At 39.8% G+C, this 18,350-nt stretch overlaps 1 protein-coding gene across 2 annotated transcripts in view; it reads left to right on the forward strand.

The window, feature by feature from the left end:
• MYO7A (myosin VIIA) overlaps window positions 1-18,350 on the forward strand; it is a 144,974-nt gene that overhangs the window by 92,055 nt on the left and 34,569 nt on the right. For both annotated transcript variants that reach the window (XM_044668167.1, XM_044668168.1), the window contains exons 27-33: window positions 1,560-1,679; window positions 4,114-4,287; window positions 5,374-5,601; window positions 6,780-6,950; window positions 10,374-10,491; window positions 14,602-14,728; window positions 16,062-16,231. In XM_044668167.1, coding sequence (XP_044524102.1) covers window positions 1,560-1,679; window positions 4,114-4,287; window positions 5,374-5,601; window positions 6,780-6,950; window positions 10,374-10,491; window positions 14,602-14,728; window positions 16,062-16,231 — 1,108 coding nt within the window. The remainder of the gene's footprint in view (window positions 1-1,559; window positions 1,680-4,113; window positions 4,288-5,373; window positions 5,602-6,779; window positions 6,951-10,373; window positions 10,492-14,601; window positions 14,729-16,061; window positions 16,232-18,350) is intronic.

Here is an 18,350-nt window from a genome sequence, read left to right on the forward strand (position 1 = left end):
TAACATTATTATCTCATTTGATCCTACTATGTGCTAGGCACTGGACTAAACCTTAGGGATACAAGAAAGTGAAGACATAGTTTCCTGCCCTCAGGGAACTCGCAATCTAGTAGAGGAGCTAACGTGCAAACAAGTTATGTATAGATAAATAAAAAATCATTTCCTGTGAGCACATGCCAGGGCTAGGACTAGAACCCCAGACTTCTCATTCCAACTACAGCAGGGCTCTTTTCACAACGTAACTCCTATACTGTTAATTCCCTTATACTGAAATTCGCAAACTTCACTTATGACTTGTATCCCTCTAACTTTCTTAAAACCAGCTGACCCTCATGACAGAGGACCTCAGTGGAAAGTGTCAGCAGACCTCCTCATTCTCTGGAATGGGAGGCAGCTTTGCTGAGGCTGGGGGATTGTCTGTGGATTGACTCCAGAGCCACCATGAGGCAGCATGTCTTCTGTGAGGGTCAGCGAGCTGTAGGTAGGGGAAAGAGCACTAGCCCGAACCATAGAAGAGGTAGGTTTCGATCCCAGCTTAGAAGGAAATACTTTGTGAGTCGCAAAACTCTACAGAAATTTAAGTTACTAGCATTAGAAACTCTAAGCACTGGTGGGACTCAAAAGAAAGGGAGATCCTTTATTTTTCAGCTGGGGTGGTTCAGAAAGATCCATGACCATCTAGATCTCTGTGGCTGAAATTCTTTTATTTGCTGCTTCTTATAGAAGAGCCTCATTAACTGTACAGAATTGGGCACCCAGGGATGGCCCCCAGAAATCATGGAGTTCATGTCTACCCTCTTATCTCTAAGTGCTTGTCTTAGCTTAAAGAAGTCCAGGGGGGCAGACAGGTGGATAGAGTACCTGGCCTGGAGTTGGGAGGACCTGACTTCAAATCTAGCCTTGGACACTTCCTACTTGGGTGACCCAGGGCAAATCACTTAACCCCATTTACCTTGCCCTTACTGCTCTTCTGCCTTGGAACCAATACTTAGTATCAATTCTAGGGCAGAAGGTAGGGATTAAAAAAATTCCAAGGAAAGGTTTGATTTTATCCAATATTATATCAAGAATTATACCAACATATAAGGTGTCATAATACAGTGAAAGAAGATCACTGGATTTGAAGTCAGAGGCTCTAGATTCAAATCCTAGCTCTGTTTCTTACTACTTGGCATTGTGGTCAAGTCACTTAACTACTTCTGGTCTCAATTTCCCCATTTTATAAATATGGGAGGCAAAGATGGACTAGATGACTTTTTTTTTAACCTTTACCTTCTATCTTAGAATCAATATTAAGTATCCAAGGCAGAAGACTGGTAAGGGCTAGACAATTGGGGTCACACAGGTAGGAAGTATCTGAGGTCAAATTTGAACCCAGATCCTCCTGACTCTAGACTGACTCTAGACCTGGTGCTTTTTCTACTATACTATCTAGCTGCCCTGACTAAATAACTTCTAAAAGCTTTTCCCAGCTCTATGATTCCCTCCACTTTGATGCTGAACACAGGTTTGCTTCTCACTATTCTTTGCTCATCTTGATGTCTTTGTAAATCTGACAGTATCTGAGGAACTACATGAATGGGGGTCCACCTGGTTATGCTCCTTACTGCGAAGAGAGGCTAAGGAGGACCTTTGTGAATGGGACAAGGACTCAGCCCCCTAGCTGGCTGGAACTACAGGTATGAGCTGGGTTGGCTTTATGTAGGTTGGAGAAGGTAACTACTTATGATAGAGGCCTCTACCAGCCCTGACCTGTCGACTAATCAAGCATTTTTCAAGCACCTACTCTGTGCCCAACATCCCCAAGACAGAAGTGAAATAGCTCCTGCCCTTAAAGAGCTTATATTCTAATGCCAAAGTACTGCCTTATGTTCCTGCCTGCTTGAAAATCACAGAATCTCAGAGCTGAAAAAGGATCTTGATCTAACACCACATTGGCAAGCCTATGGCATTCGTACCAGAGGGGACTGCTTCTCTCCCCCTCTCCACCTTGCCTGAAAACATTTCTCACTTCACCCACTTCTCTGCCCAGCAGCCCAAAGGGAGAGCTTCCTCCCTCCCCTGTCTGGGGTAAAGTATGGGGCTCACATGCAAGGTTGCAGTTTGGGCACTTGATCTCTAAAAGGTTTGCCATCACTGATCTAACCTATAACTGAATAGGAATGCCTTGCACTGAATCTACAACATATAGCTATTCAGACCCCATTTGAAAATCACTAGGAAAAAAGATCTTAAATTGGTATTGTGGGAAGAGTATTGAATTTGGAGTTGGATGACCTGGGTTCTAATCTCAGTAGAAAATTTAGTTGTAGGGGAAAGTAGGAGCATGAATCATGTAATCATGTTTAAAACGAATATTAATAAATGTTTAAAAAAAAAAGAAAAAAAGAAAAAATGCTTGTGAAGGAAGCCTTTAACTCCTCACTAAAATTAAAAAAAAAAAAAAAGAAAACTTAGTTGCATTTTAGTCAAGACCCTTCATCTCCTTAATTCACTTTCATCATCTCATCTATAAAATGGAACTAATAACACTTGTACTACTCATCTCACATTTGATAGTAGAGTTTATTAAATGACAAGTCATTACCAACCAAGATTACCTGTCACACTCAAGGGTGGGTATTAAAAATTCTTTTCCACAAATAGCTTTAAGTAGCTAAACAGCCCTGAGGCAAGAGTTCCATAGTCTTTAATACATTAGAGAAATGTGTTAGTAGTAGCATTAACTCCCGGGGAAATCCAGTCCATCCTTGGGCAGTTTTGCTTCTCATGATATTTTTATTGACATCTAATCTAAATCTGTCTGCTTATAACTTCCACCCATCACTCTTAGTTCTACCTTCTGGGCCTAAGGAAGAGAAGTCTAATCTAGCTTTTGCAAAAAGTTGGCCCCTGGATTCTCTTCAGTTCTAAGATACTGTGATCCTGTGATGGGGTCATTGACTTTGTCACACAGCAAGTAAGCCCCAGCATTAGAATTCTTTTCTTAGGCCAGACAATAATCCCAAATGTATCATCTCCTCAAAGCCCCTTGTGAAAATGCAGCTACAGAACAGGGAAGATATAAAGACCTTGAGGGGAGGAGCAGGTTTCTCCTCTAGCCTGGTCCCAGTAGTGCTTAGCATGTTATCACCTCCAAAGGCCTACCTGCTTTCAAAGATGGCAAGCCAAGCTGCAAATCAAACTAAAAGTGTATCTTGGCTCCCATGAGTAATGAACCCAGTTTGATCTCAGTCTGTCACTCATGAAAGTTTTGTGGGACAGAAAGACACAGACACATGCTGGCTGGTTCAAAAAGATATCCTGGCTTTATTCAGTCAAAGAGGGGACATGATAGTCTAATAGAATGAGTCTTGGACTGGAAAGCAGGACACCCAGGATCCATTTGTGGCTCTATCCCAATTTTAGTAGTGACCATGGACAAGTCATTTACCTTCTCTGAGTCATACTTATCTCATTGTTAAAATGAGGTTGAAATAAAGGATTTATAAGATCCATTCCTGCTTCAACATTTTATGCTCTAGGGTCCTTTTTAGCTCCAATCTCTTGGATTCTTTTTTTTTAAACCATTATTTTCTGTCCTGTTAACAACTCTAAGACATAGAAGGGCAAGGGCTGGGCAATCATGGTTAAATGACTTGCCTAGGGTTGTACAGCTAAGAAATGTCTGAAGCCAGATTTGAACCCTGACTTCAGGCCTGGAACTCTACCTACTGCCACCTAACTGCCCCAATCTCCTAGGTTCTGAATGCCCATGTTCCAAAGTCTCTTACATCTCTGTTTTTTGTGTTTTAAGAACTCTTACAGGGTCTGCTGTCTTACCCCTGTTCAAGTGTTATCTCTGGACAATGGGAATGATTGTGTTATGGAAGCCATCTTCTAGTGTAAACAATACACCAAGGAGCAGAGGACCCAGGAGCATACCCCATGGCAGCTCTTCTTCCACAAGGAAATCTTTACCAGCCTATGTTCTAAGACCCTTCTAGTTCTGACCTTCTGTTTTAAAATCCCTCTCAGCTCTGACATTTGATACCCAGGGATACTCTAGGCCATTCCAACGTCTCTTTCTACTCTTAACTTTCTGTGGTTTCGTTTGTCCCTGAAACATCATAGGCTACGAAATCCAAGAAACCCATCATGTTGCCTGTGACATTTATGGATGGAACCACCAAGACCCTCTTGGCTGACTCAGCAACAACAGCCCGAGAGCTCTGCAACTCTCTCGCCGACAAGATAACACTCAGGGATCGCTTTGGGTTTTCTCTCTACATTGCCCTATTTGATAAGGTTTGTGCTTCCCAGATTCAAACCAGAAGGCCAGAGGGGAGGGTATGTGTGATACACAGGATGCTTATGTGCGTCCCAAGTCCTAGCACTCTACTTACCAGCTCTGTGGCTCTGGGCAAGTAATTTCTTTTTGAATCTCAGTTTTTTCCTTTGTAAAATGGGGATAATACTAAAAAGCTTGGTGTTTCATTTTTGGTTTGTTTGTTGTTTTTGAAGCAGCTAGGTGGCACAATGGATATGAACACAGGATCTGGAGTCAGGAAGACTTGAGTTCAAGTCCCACCTTAGACACTTCTATGACTCTGGGCAAGCTCACAACTGTGTTCCATCTCTGCTATGGAAAAAAATGATTGACATTCAACTCAACTGGCATTTATTAAGCAACAAATGTGAATAAGACTATGAGAAAGGAGGCAGCTAGGAGGCTCTGTGAATGGAGTGCTGGCCCTAGTGTCAGAAAGACCTGAGTTAAATGTGGTCTCAAATACACACTAGCTGTGTGACTCTGTTTCCCTTAATCTATTAGAGAAGGAAATGGCAAACTACTCCAGCATCTTTGCCAAGAAAACCCCATAGACAAAATGTTGTTTTGTACATTTGCAATATTTGTACTTCTTTTTTCATTTTATTTTAATTATCGTGCAAAACCCACTTCCATGTTGGTCATTGTTGTGAGAGCACACTCATACATAACCAAAACCCCCAAACAAAACTGTAAATACAGGGATGTGAAAGATAGGATGCTTTGATTTGCATCCATCCAACTACAACAAGCATTTGTACTTCGGAAGTTAATAAAGCTTTAAAACTTTTTGTTGTTGTTGTTGACAACTTGTATGAGGTAGTAAACCAAAGAAGCAAAAGAGAAATCAAAGTCTAGGAGAATCTGAGAATGGAGAGGCCATTTTCAGTTCTAGAATCAGAGAGACTACAGTGTTGGAGGTAGCTCCTCTATCAATCCTGTTGTTATTATTATGATTGTTATTGTCACTGTCATTGTTAGCAAACTCTGACTTGAATTGAATGTCCTACCTTGTCTGGCCTTCTTTTCTCTCACTGTTGACCTCTTGTCTTGCCCCCATTCAGGTGTCATCTTTGGGCAGTGGGAATGACCATGTCATGGATGCCATCTCCCAGTGTGAGCAGTATGCCAAGGAGCAGGGTGCCCAGGAGCGCAATGCCCCATGGAGGCTCTTCTTCCGCAAGGAGATCTTTACACCCTGGCACAACCCTCGTGATGACAGTGTGGCCACTAACCTCATTTACCAGCAGGTCGTCCGAGGGGTGAAGTTTGGGGAGTACCGGTGCGAGAAGGTAAGTCTAACCTCTTGTTCCATGTTATTACACACAGAAGGTGAGAAGGAAGAGATGGCACCTGGGAAGATTAGACCAGAGAGGGTCAATCTTCTCATTTCCTTCCTAGGAATAGGATGCTTCTCTCTTAGATTTTTCCTCATGAGATTAGGTCTAGAATGGTGTCTAATTTCCCTAATCTGGGGCCAATTCTCATCAATGGCTAGACCAGAGCAGTCCCCTGATTTTCTGCATCAGATAGATACATATACTCATGTAGACAGGTACAAAGATCCTGCCATCCATGCCAAGCACTCAGACCCAAAGCACTTTATAAAACAAATGCCAAGAACCAACTGAAGAAGGAATCCTAGAAACTATAGGGTTCAAGAGCCTGCCTGGGCATCTTTCTAGTCACCCAAACTTAGAATCTCAGAGTCATCCTTTACTCCTTACTTGTACCCACCTGAGCTATCCATTCCATTGCGGAATCTTGTCATATCTACCCTCACGACTTGTCTCCTTTCAGCCCTTTCTCTCCACCAACCTAACCACTACACTACCTCAGGCCCTCTTGCCCAGACATTTACAATAGCCTCCTTTTTTTTAACCCCTTATCTTCTGTCTTAGAATCAATACTGGGTATTGGTTCCAAGGCAAAAAAGTGGTAAGAGCTAGTAAGTGGGGGTTAAGTGACTTGCCCAGGGTCACCCAGTTAGGAAATGTCTGAGTCCACTAGAAGATCTAGTGGGTCTTCCTACCTCAAGTCTCTCCTAGCTGAGGTCATGCATGGGAGAGTGCTTTCTCAAGTATAAATTAGCACAATATAAATATAAGCTTCTAAGTTATTGTGAGCCAGGCCTACATTATTAGGTCAGTTCAGAGCAGGTTCTAGATTTAAAACACAATAAGGATAAAGTAGAAGGGATGCAAGGGGTGCAAGGTTGAGAATGAAAAGGAAAAGAAGATAAAGCTCTATCATAGATATAGCCCTTAAGCTCAGGAGCTCTGTCCCTCCTCCCCAGCAACAGCCCTCCAGAAGTCCATTTGCTATTCACCAACCAAACCTTAATAGAGCTCTTAATACTTAAGAACTGGGGAAAAGAGAAACTCAGTATGGATTGGAAGAAACAGAAAATCTTCTCAAAGGAGGTGGCATCTGAGCTGGACCTGAATTTATTCTCTTTCTTTCCTACCAGGAAGATGACCTAGCAGAACTGGCTTCTCAGCAATATTTTGTTGACTATGGGTCAGAGATGATCCTGGAACGGCTCCTGAATCTGGTCCCCACCTACATCCCAGACAGGGAGATCACACCACTAAAGACCCTTGAGAAGTGGGCTCAACTTGCCATTGCTGCTCATAAAAAGGTAGGCAAGTGGTTCTCTGGAAGCTATTGGGAAGGGTCTGGGGGGAGATAAGATCCTTTAAAAAAATGGGGTTCTTCTTGGAAGAATACCTTACTGAGGAGACATGAGACTCAGAGTCAAGTTCTGGTTCTGCTACCAACTTGCAGAATGATCTAGGGAGATATGATTCATCTGGAAGACAGAAGCAAAGATTAAGGGTTTTATCTGCCAAATGGGTAAATTTCTATAAAGTTTCTCCAGATAAAAATTTTAAATTATTTTTTTTAGCTCTATAAAGTAATCCTTTGGTAGTCTGATTGGTATGGCACAGAATAAGTAAATTACTTTTGATAGTATTGTTTTTTTTTATATTTCTCCAGTTATTTAGATCTGTCTTTATTTGTATAAAAAGTGTTTTGCAATTGTATTCATATGGTATATCATATACCGTCTGTAGTATTTTAAATGGAATTTCTCTTCCTATTTCTTCCTGTGGATTTTGTTGGTATATAGGTATGTGAATGTTTTGTGTGGGCTTGTTTTATATTTTGGAGCTTTGATAGCCCTGATAATTGTTTAGAGTAGTTTTTTAGTTAACTCTTTAGGATTCACTAAATAAACTATCAGAGCATCTGCAAAAAAGTTACACTTTTATTTACTGATTGACTATGCTAATTCCTTAAATTTCTTTTTCTTCTTATAGCTAGAATTTTATTATTTTAAATATATACACACATATATCTTATTAAATATTTTACAATTACATGTAAAAAATCATAACTTTCATTTAAAAAAATTTTGAGGTCTAAATTCTCTTTCCCTCCCTTTCCTCTCCTACCCTTGAAAAGGCAAGTAATATGATATAAATTATACATATGAAGTTATACAAAACATATTTTCATATTAGCCATGTTGCAAACAAGCAAGGAGAATAAAGAATGCTTAAAAAGTATTTGTCATCATGAGACCTTTGGAATTGTTTTGGATCATTGTCTTGATCAGATTAATAACTAGCATTTCTTATATAATATTAAAGAATAATGATGATAATAGAATCCTTGCTTTACCTTGACCTTATTGGGAAGGCTTCTAATTTATCCCCATTACAAATGATGCTTGCTCTTTATTTTAGACAGATATTATTTTTAAAAAATTTAAATCCAATTTATTCCTGTACTTTCTAATATTTTTGGCAGGAATGGGTGTCAAATTTTACCAAAGCATTTTCTGTATCTTTTAAAATTAAAATAAATGATTTTTGTTGTTTTGTTATTGATTATACTTATACTTTTTCTAATATTTTTCCAGTTCTACATTCCTGGCAAAAATGCAGCCTAGTTATTCTGTATAATGTTTGTGCTGTATTATTGCAATCTCCTCTCTAGCTTTCTATAGTTTTTTTCCACTGTTTTGGATCTCCTTGGTTTAGGTATCAAAATCATATTTGTATTATAAAATGAATTTGGTAGGATTCTTTCTTTAGCTATTTTTTCAAAGCTTTTTCAGAGCTTATGTAATTTAGGAATTAATTATTCTTTAACTGTTTGGTAGAATTCACTTATAAAGCCATCTGGTACTGAGGTGTTTTTTTTTCTTAAAGAGTTCATTTGTTGATTGTTCAATTTCCTTTTCTAAGATAGGGTTATTTAAGTATTCTATTTCCTGTTCATCTGGTTTTCTAGTTTTGTATATGTTCATCTATTTAACTTAGATAGTTTTATTGACATAGAATTGGGCTAAATAGTGCCTAATAACTACTTTTCTTCTTCCTTGGTTGTGAATTCACCTTTTATAGAAAAATATATCTATTTTATTTTTGTAAATAGCTTCCAGTTTTATTTATTAGTTCAATATTTTGGAAGTTTGGGTTTTTTTTTTACTTTCAATTTATCTATTTATTCTTTGAGTTTAAGGATATCTTTTTTGGTGTTTAATTGGGAGTTTTTAATTTGTCATTTCTCTAGTTGTTTTTTTAGTCACAAATCCAATTTCTTGATCTGCTCTTTCTTTTAATAATATGTGTTCGCAGATATAAAATTTCCCCTAACCACTACTTTAGCCACATTCCTCAAATTTTCATTATTGTTATTAGCTTTAATAAAATGATTGATTGTGTCTATGATTTGTTCATTGACCTCACAATTCTTTAGCATTAAGTTATTTAGTTTTTAATTAATTTTTAATATGGACTTCAAAGGCTTTTTATTGAATGTACTTTTTATTACCGTTTAGTCGGAAAAAGATACATTTAATATTTTTGATTTTTCTGTACTTTTGTGAGGCTTTTTTGGACTAATATGTGATTAATTTTTGTGAAGGAGATATGCAAGGCTTAGAAGTTATTCCTTTCTACTTCCATCCACCATTTTCCAGAAGCCTATCATATCTAAATTTTCTAAAAGTCTATTTATCTCCTTCTCTTCTTAATTTTTTTATTTTTTGGTTAGATTTGTCTAGATCCAAGAGAGGTAAATTGAGCCCCTTTCCCCCTCTACTAGTAAAGTTTTACTGTCTATTTTCTCCTGTAAATCCTTTAATTTTTCTTTCAAGAATTTGTACTGCCTGTTGTTGGCTCATATGTGGTTGAGTTCAGTAGACTGCTGCTAGAATCAGTCATAGGTAGCCTGCTGGGAAGTTCTACAAGTTTAGAATGACTGAATTGTCAACTTCCCCTCCGTGATGATTCTGAATGTCTTTTGCTGTTTATGGTGATAATGGCTGGATGATGATGTTGAGGATATTGAAGATGCTGCTGCTTTTGCTGCTTTTGGTTATGATGAGGATAAATATAATAGAAGTCAACAATCATAACAATGTTGTTGGTGAAGATGAGGAAAAGAAGAATGGTGATGGTGACAGTGATGGGAAAGACAATAATAATGGTGATGGTGGGTAAGATGTTGAAGATGCTGCTGCTGGCGGCGGTTATGATGAGCATAAATATGGCAGAGGTCAATGATGATAATAATGTTGGTGGTAGTGAATATGAGGAGAAGAATGGTGGTGGTAGTAGTGATGATGGAAAAGACAATAACGATGGTGATGGTATTGTTGAAGATGATGCTGTTGGTGTTGATTATGATGAGGATAAGTATGGTGGTGGTGGTGATGGTGATGGCAAAGACAATGATGCTGGTGATGGGGATGATGAGCATGGTGGGGATGGTGTTAAAGATGATATTGTTGGTGATGGTGAGCATGATAGGGATGGTAACGATGGTGAGACTGGAGATGATGATGAAAGCAATGATGATAACAATGATGATGGTGGTGATGGTGAAGGTGACAAAGGTGAGGAAGACACTGGACATTATTTCATTATCCCTCTAGGATTTTCTGAAAACATTACTGACTTTTTCATCAAATAGGTACCAATTACTGTCAGGTGAGGCCCCCAATATAGGGTATGTATATATGTCTTATGGTCTTTCCTTTCTACCACAGGGGATTTATGCTCATAGGAGAACAGACCCTCAAAAAGTCAAAGAAGACGTAGTGAATTTTGCACGTTTCAAATGGCCTTTGCTCTTCTCTAGATTCTATGAAGCCTTTAAGTTCTCAGGTAACATCTCTAGCTCTCCTCTCCCCATCTTTGTGTCTAGAGACAGAATTTCAGAGATGAAAAAGAACTTTCTTGGGCTGAGGTTCTTTCTCCAGTCAGTCAATCAGTCCATAAGCATTTTTTAAGTGTTTATTATATGCTAGGCATTGTGCCAAGTGCTGGGAATACAAAGATCAGAGAGGTAACACATTTAAGTACAAAAAAAGGCATATATTAATATATATCAAAATCAATACACGGTGTCTCAATGGATAGAAAGCCAGACTGGAGACAAGAAGTCCTGGGTTCAAATCTGACTTCAGACACTTCCTAGCTATGTGACCCTGGGCAAGTCATTTAACTCCAGTTCCTTAGCGCTTAGCATCCTTCTGCTTGGAACTGATACTTAGTATCAATTCTGAGACAGTAAGGGTTTAAAAACATTAATACAAGAAAGGAACTAGCATCTGGGGAGATCAGGAAAGGTGGCATCTGCAAGGTGGCACTTAAACCAGATCCAGAAGAAAATGAGGGATTCGTAGAGGCAAAGGTGAGAAGGCAATGAATTCCAGGCAGGAGGTAAACTACTACAAAGACATGGAGGTGGGAGATAAAGTTGGAGTGTTATATGTGTGTAACAGTATGTGGTCTAGAATGATTGGATCTCAGAGTTTGAGGCAGAGAATGTGTAAGAAGCCTGGAAAGGTAGGTAAAGGCTAAATTTTAAGGAACTTTAAAATACTCTAAAGGCAAAGGGAAACCATTGGAATTTATTGAACAGTGGAAGTTATCATAATCAAACTTGAGCTTTTGGAAAATTTCTTTAGTGGCTATTTAAAGGCCAGATTGGAGAATTATCCCCTTGAGGCAGGGATGCAAATTAAGAGAGGTAACAAGGGCCTGAACTAAGTTAGTATCTATGTGAGTGGAGAAAAGGGGACTTAGATATTGTGGAGGTAGAAAACACAATATTTGACAAATGATGGGATATGTAGGTTAAGTGAGAATGTGGATAGCACCTGAGTGGGAGGACAGTGATGCTCTCAACAGCAATAACAGAGTTTAAAAGGGAAGGACCGAGGGATGGGATAAAGCATTCTGTTAAAGATATTTTGAATTTGAGGTATCAGTGTGACACTAGATGGAAATGTCCAGTAGGCAGTTCATGATGCAGGATTAGAGGTCAATAGAGACACTTGAGCTGCAGACAGATCCACCTGCACAGAGATAATAATTGAGGATGACATTATAGAGAGAAAATAGGAAAGGAGTTGGGCTGTTTAGCTTAGATGACAGATCATCAAAGGAAAACCGAGGAGGATTGGTCAGAAAGGTAGAAGGAGAACAAAGAGAGAAAAGCGTCCTGAAAACCCCCAGAGGAAATTGTTTCCTGGAGGACAGAGTGGTTAACAATGTCAAATGAAGCAGAGAGATCAAGGAGGCTGAGAATTGAGAAGATGCCATTAGACTCGGCAACACAAAGAGAGAATGTTGGTAACTTTGAAGAGAACAGTTTCAGTCAGTTATAGGGTTGGAAGCCACATTATAGAGCATTAAAAGAGTTAGAGGAGATGAAGTCAAAGCACACAGCTTTTTCAAGGAGTTTGGCCAAGAAGGAAAGGGAAGATTTAGGATAGTATCTACCAAGGATGATTGGATAGAGTAGACTGGATAGAGATACAGTCTCTAGTAGGTTGTAAATTCCTTGAGGACAAGGACCACCTTTGCCTCTTTTCTGTATCCACAGTGCTTAGTATATAGTGCCTGGCACATGGTGGGTGCTTAATAAATATTTATGGATTGACTGATTGCCCTGGCTAAAAGTCATTCTGTCTCTACTGGTAGTAATTCCCATTCATTGCTCCTAATTTGGCCCTCTGGGGACAAGCAATACCAGTGCATATGCATATAGGATGTCCCATCAAACTGTAAAATTTTTGAGGGCAAGGACTATACCTTCTTCTTCCTTGTTCTAAAACAAAATAGTGAACTTTATACATCAGAAGCCTGGACTATAACATTGACCCAAATCATTTGGAGACACGGATTGTGCCTGAGATCCCTTCTCGTGAGAGAAAGTGGGCTGTGGTAAACTAGTGAACCTTCATGGAGAAGGTGCAGTTGTGGTGAATGAGAAGGTCATATCGAAAAAGAATCTGGCACTGGTATTGCCTGTCCCCAGAGGGCCAAACCAGGAGCAATGAATGGAAATTACTACCAGTAGAGACAGAATGGCTTTTGGCCAGGGCAATCAGTCAATCCATAAATATTTATTAAGCACCCACCATGTGCCAGGCACTATACTAAGCACTGTGGATACAGAAAAGAGGCAAAGGTGGTCTTTGGCCTCAAAGAATTTACAATCTACTGGAGAGAAGAGACTAGGTAAATATATATGAAGCAAGCTACATGCAGGATAATGAGGAAATAGTTAACAGAGAGAAGGCATTGGATTTGGAAGAGAGTGGGGAAGGCCTCCCATAGAAGGTGGGATTTTAGTGGGCACATACAGGAAATCAAGGAGGTCAGCAGCCAGAGCAAAGGAAGGAGAGCATTCCAGTCATGAGGGATAACCAGAGAAGATGCCAGGAGTTAAGACATGGAGTGTCTTGTTCATGGGACAGCCAGAAGGCCAATGTCACTAGAGAGAATAAGGTATAAGAAGACTGGTAGATAGAGGCTTGAAGTGGGGAGAGACTTGAGGCAGGTAGACCTATCAGCAACTATTGTAATAATCCATTTGTGACTTGATGAGGGTCCGCACCTGTGCGGTGACTGTATCAGTGAAGAGAAGGGGATACCTTCCAGAGACATTGCAAAGATGAAATTGGCAAGCCTTGGTAGCAGAATGCCCAAAAGGACAGAAAGGGGAACCCAGGGGTCAGGAGCTAAGGACCATAAGAGAAAGCATAGATGCTTCTTAGGGCAGCCAGGTGGCATCGGGAAGACTCATCTTCCTGAGTTTATACTAGACTCAGATGCTTAACTGTGTGACCCCTGAGCAAGTTACTTAACCCTGTTTCACCTCAGTTGTCTCATCTGTAAAATGATCTGGAGGAAATGGCAAACGACTCTAGTATCTTTGCCAAAAAAAAGTTCAAATGGAGTCCTCAAGAGTCAGACAGACATAACTGAACAACATTGTAAACTGAAACATGCTATATACAGATGTGAGGACAGTTATTATGGGCATTGTAGGATTTTGGAGTTTGCAGTGACCTCAGATATCATCTAATCCAATGTGTACTTAAATAGAAGCCCCTCTCTAACATCTCCAAGATATCTATTCTGTGCTGGAAGACCATCAGTGACAGGTTGCTAATTACCTTATGAGGTAAGCTGTTCCACATTTAGGCAACTGTAATGGTTGGGATATTTTTCCATCTATCAAAATGAAATTGGTCCCCCAGAATCTAGTTGGAAGAGACTTAAAAGATCATTCAGTCCAACCCATAACTGAACAGGAATTCCTTTTACAGTATACCCGATAAATGGCCAAATGGCCTCTGTTTAAATACCTCCAAGGATGGAGAACTCACTATCTCCCTATTCCAGGGAATAGGGTAAACTATTCCAGCTCTGGATCTTAGAAATGCACTCCCTAGTCACCTTTGCCTCCTGGAATCCCTTACTTCCCTTGGAACTCAAATGCCACCTTCTGCAAGACGGTCTTTCTAACTTCCCTTCAGCCCTTTCAGTTAATAGTGCCTTCCTAGCATCTTATATGTGCCTGTCATAAGCATGCTGTCTTCCCATTAGAATGTAAGCTCCTTGAGAGCAGGAATTGTTTTTACTTTTTATTTGTATCCCCAGCACATTCGGGGCCTGGCACAGAGTAGACACTTAATAAATGTTTGTTGATTGAATGGGTGAGTGATTAGGAATTTCTTGCTGAAATGTACCTTCCTATAACTTGTCCCCATTGCTCCTAGTTCTGCTCTCCAGGACTAAATAGAATAAGAATAATCCCTTTCCCTTCTGGCCAGCCTTCAAATACTTGAAGACAATATTTCCATCTCCCTAGTCTTCTCTTCTCCAAGATAAACATCCCCAGTTCCTTCAGCTGATTTTTATAGTATTTGTATTGCCATCATCATTATTACTTATAGTATATACTGTTTTCCAACCCAGGGCCAACGCTGCCCAAGAATGATGTCATTGTTGCTGTCAACTGGACAGGGGTCTACTTTGTGGATGAGCAGGAACAAGTCCTGCTGGAGCTCTCCTACCCTGAAATCACTGCTGTGTCCAGCAGCAGGTGAGGACATGGGGATGGGAGCAGGGACACACAAGAAGAACTAGCCCAATTGACAGGCAAGCCAGGGAGTCAGATCAAAGAAGAGAGACAGAGATAGATGGATACAAAGTGACAGAGATAGATGGAGAGATACAGAGATAGAAAGAGACACACAGAGACAAAGGACAGAAAGAGAAAAGCACAGAGAGAAACAGAGACAGATAGACACAAAAAGAGGGAGAGGAGAGACAGAAACAGAGAAGAGAGAAGGCAGGCAGAGAGAGAGAAATAGAGAAAGAGGAGAGAGAACTACAGAAACAGAAATAGAGGAGAGAAAGAAAAACAGAAGAGAGAAAAGAGAAACACACACAGAGACACACACAGAAACAGACTGCGGAAAAAAACAGAAAGAGAAGAGGGAGAGGGGGACAGAGGCACAGAGCAAGAAAGAGAAAAGGAAGAGAAGAGAGGAAAGGAGAGGAGAGAAGAGAAGAGGGGAGAGAGGGAGAGACAGAGACAGAGACAGAGACAGACACACCCACACACTGAGGTTTTATCCAGGGTAAATTATGGCTTTATATCCTTTTTTAATTCCCCCCATTCCCTCCCATTTCTGTAACCCTACAGAAGGACTCTCAGAGCTGTAAGGGCCTTTTGATAGCTTGCCTCGGGTAACTGGGAGCTCACCATTTCTAAGGCAACTAATCCATTTTGGAACAGTTTAAATTATCAATGAGTCTTTCCTTATATTGAACCCAAAGCACCTTCTCTCTAATTTCCCTTAATTACATCTAATTTTGAATTGTGGGTATGTACCAATTTAAGAAAATCTGATATAGGAAAAATTAATCTGAGGAAGATGGTTCAAAGATGGTTCACATTATAAAAGGCTCCATCTGCTCATAGCAGCAGAATTGGCCCTGGCCTGGGAGTCAGGGACCCAGGTTCTAGTCCCAGATCTGCTTCTGAGTCCCTGTGTGACACTGGCCTGGTCCCTCACCATATTGGAATTTCAGGGAATCAGAATCTCAGAGTTGGAGGGGCCCTCAGGAGATATCTGATTTGCTCTGTAGCTCAATGGGCCCCTTTTCTATGACATTCCTGATTAGAAGGTCATCTAGCCCTCATCTGAAGGTTTACTCCCTCCTGAACTCTACCTGCTCAGTAGCCTTATCTGTAAAAATAGACCGCTGACACCCTTTCTGATTCTAAATTTACAATGCTTGCAATTCTCCCCAGACAATATCCAAAATGAAGGCCTTGAAGTGTGATGACTCGTGTTTAAGCAATGATAAACTTTGAGACATAGAAATTCATTGTGAGGCTCACAAACTACCCCTGCCCTCTCTTGCAGTGGAGGGAAGCTGCAGGCTCAAAGCTTCACACTGGCCACCATCAAGGGGGATGAGTATACATTTACATCCAGTAATGCCGAGGACATCAGAGACCTGGTGGTCACCTTCCTGGAGGGTCTGCGGAAAAGGTCCAAATATGTGGTCGCCCTCCAAGACAACCCTAACCCTGGTGAGTGAGCCCTCTACCCCTTCCCCCTCCACAGAAGGACCAAGACCAAGTTGATATCCAAGAGGGTCTAGTTGCTGTGATAAAGCTTGACAGTGCTCCTGGACCAATGCTCCACAGCTCTCTGAAAAGGCCCTCTGCCCCTCATAATAAGAATGAGGAGAGCAATGATAACTTGCACTTTGGAGAACTTGACTTCACACTGTTTTTTATATAACCATCCTATGAGGTAGGCAGTACAAGGATTATTATCCCATTTTGAAGATGAAGAAATGAAGGTTTAGAGAAATCATTTGCCCATCTAGTGTCAGAACTAGGATGAGACTGATTTCTACTACAATACACTTTTTACTCTACTCCTGCTGTTTTTTTGTCCTTTAACCTCCTGTCTCCCACCTTTTCTCACAACCACACATACACAAGTGTACACATACACACACACATATAGAGAGAGCTCATTTTTATCTCCTTTCCTTTATGTGCTCTGTGGCCCCTGTCCTAAATTCTCTCTTCAATCAAAAAATGTTTTTGTTTTTTTTTTTAAACCCTTACCTTCTGTCTTAGAATTAATATGAAATATTGGTTCCAAGACAGAAGAACAATAAGGGCTAGGCAATTGGGGTTAAGTGACTTGCCCAGGATCACACAGCTAGTAATTGTCTGAGGCCAGATTGAACCCAAGACTTCCTATCTCTAGGCCTGGCTCTCTACCCACTAAGCTGTCCCTTTGCCTTAATTTTTCTTTAATTTTCTTTATTTTATTCCAGCAAAAAATCTACACATAAGTTTTCCAAGGTTACATGACTCATGTTTTTCCTCTCCCTTCTTCCATAGTCAATAAGCAATTCCATTGGATTTTACATGTATTATCTCCCTTTGCCTTTATAACTAACTATATTCCACTCACCTAAGGGAAGGGGAATGGAAATAAGGCATATTCAATATATAATCGTGAATAACTCACAACACCTCAGTCAATCAACATGCATTTATTTATTTAAACCCTTAATTTTTGTCCTAATAACAACTTTAAGGCAGAAGGGCACAAGTTCATACAAGTCTTCCCAGATTTTTCTGAAATCATCCGGTTCATTATTTCTTATGGCACAATAGTATTTCATTATTTTCATGTATCACAACTTGTTCAGTTATTCCCTTCAATTTCCAACTCTTTGTCACCACAAAAAAGGGCTGCTATAAATATTTCTGTACAAATAGAACCTTTTCCCTTTTCTTTGATCTCTTTGGGATCTCAGATGGTTTAAAAAAAAAAAAAACTACTACCGTAACCTTCCCTTTCTCTATCTTGTACTCATAAAGTTGATTTTCTGAACAAGTCGAAAAATTTACATTTATCTTTATTCAATTTCATCTTAATCAATTTGGCCCAAAGTTCAAGCTTGTCATGATCTTTTCAGAATTGGTTGTTGGGTGTCCTTCTTGGTTTCATGTCATCTACAAACACAAAACCAAGGATGCCCAACAACCATTTCTGATAAGCTTTTATCCAAATCATTTATCACAACATTAAGCAATACAATGACAAGCAAAGATCCCTGGAGTGCTCTATTAGAAATTTCCTGCCATGGTGACATCAACCCATATTAATGACTATTTTTTTGGTCTGATCATTCAACTAGTTACAGATAAAATGCCTGAAAGTCAATATTTGTCACAAGCTGTTCTTAATGAAGCCATGTTGACTCTCTGGTCATAGCTTTCTTTTAAAATGTTCCTTTAATGATATATTCTAGAATAGAGAGCTAGATAGCTCAGTGGATAGAGAGTCAGGCCTGGAGATGGGAGGTTCTGATTTCAAATCTGGCCTTAGATACCTCTTAGCCATGTGACCCAGGGCAAATCATTTAACTCCAATTGTCTACCTCTTACCACTCTTTTGCCTTGGAACCAATACATGATATTTTGATGTAAGATAAGGATTTAATAATAATAATAATACATTCTAGAATTTTTCCAGGAGTTGAAGGCAAGCTCATTTGCCTATAGTTTGCCAGTCTCTTGAAATTAGGATCGTAATCTGGTTGCCATTCTCCAGTTCTTTCAATGATCATTGATTATGAGTGATCACATCTGTCAGTTCTCTCAAGGATGTACTTCATAA

The sequence above is a fragment of the Gracilinanus agilis genome, chromosome 3, assembly GCF_016433145.1.
Source record: "Gracilinanus agilis isolate LMUSP501 chromosome 3, AgileGrace, whole genome shotgun sequence".
NCBI lineage: Eukaryota > Metazoa > Chordata > Mammalia > Didelphimorphia > Didelphidae > Gracilinanus > Gracilinanus agilis.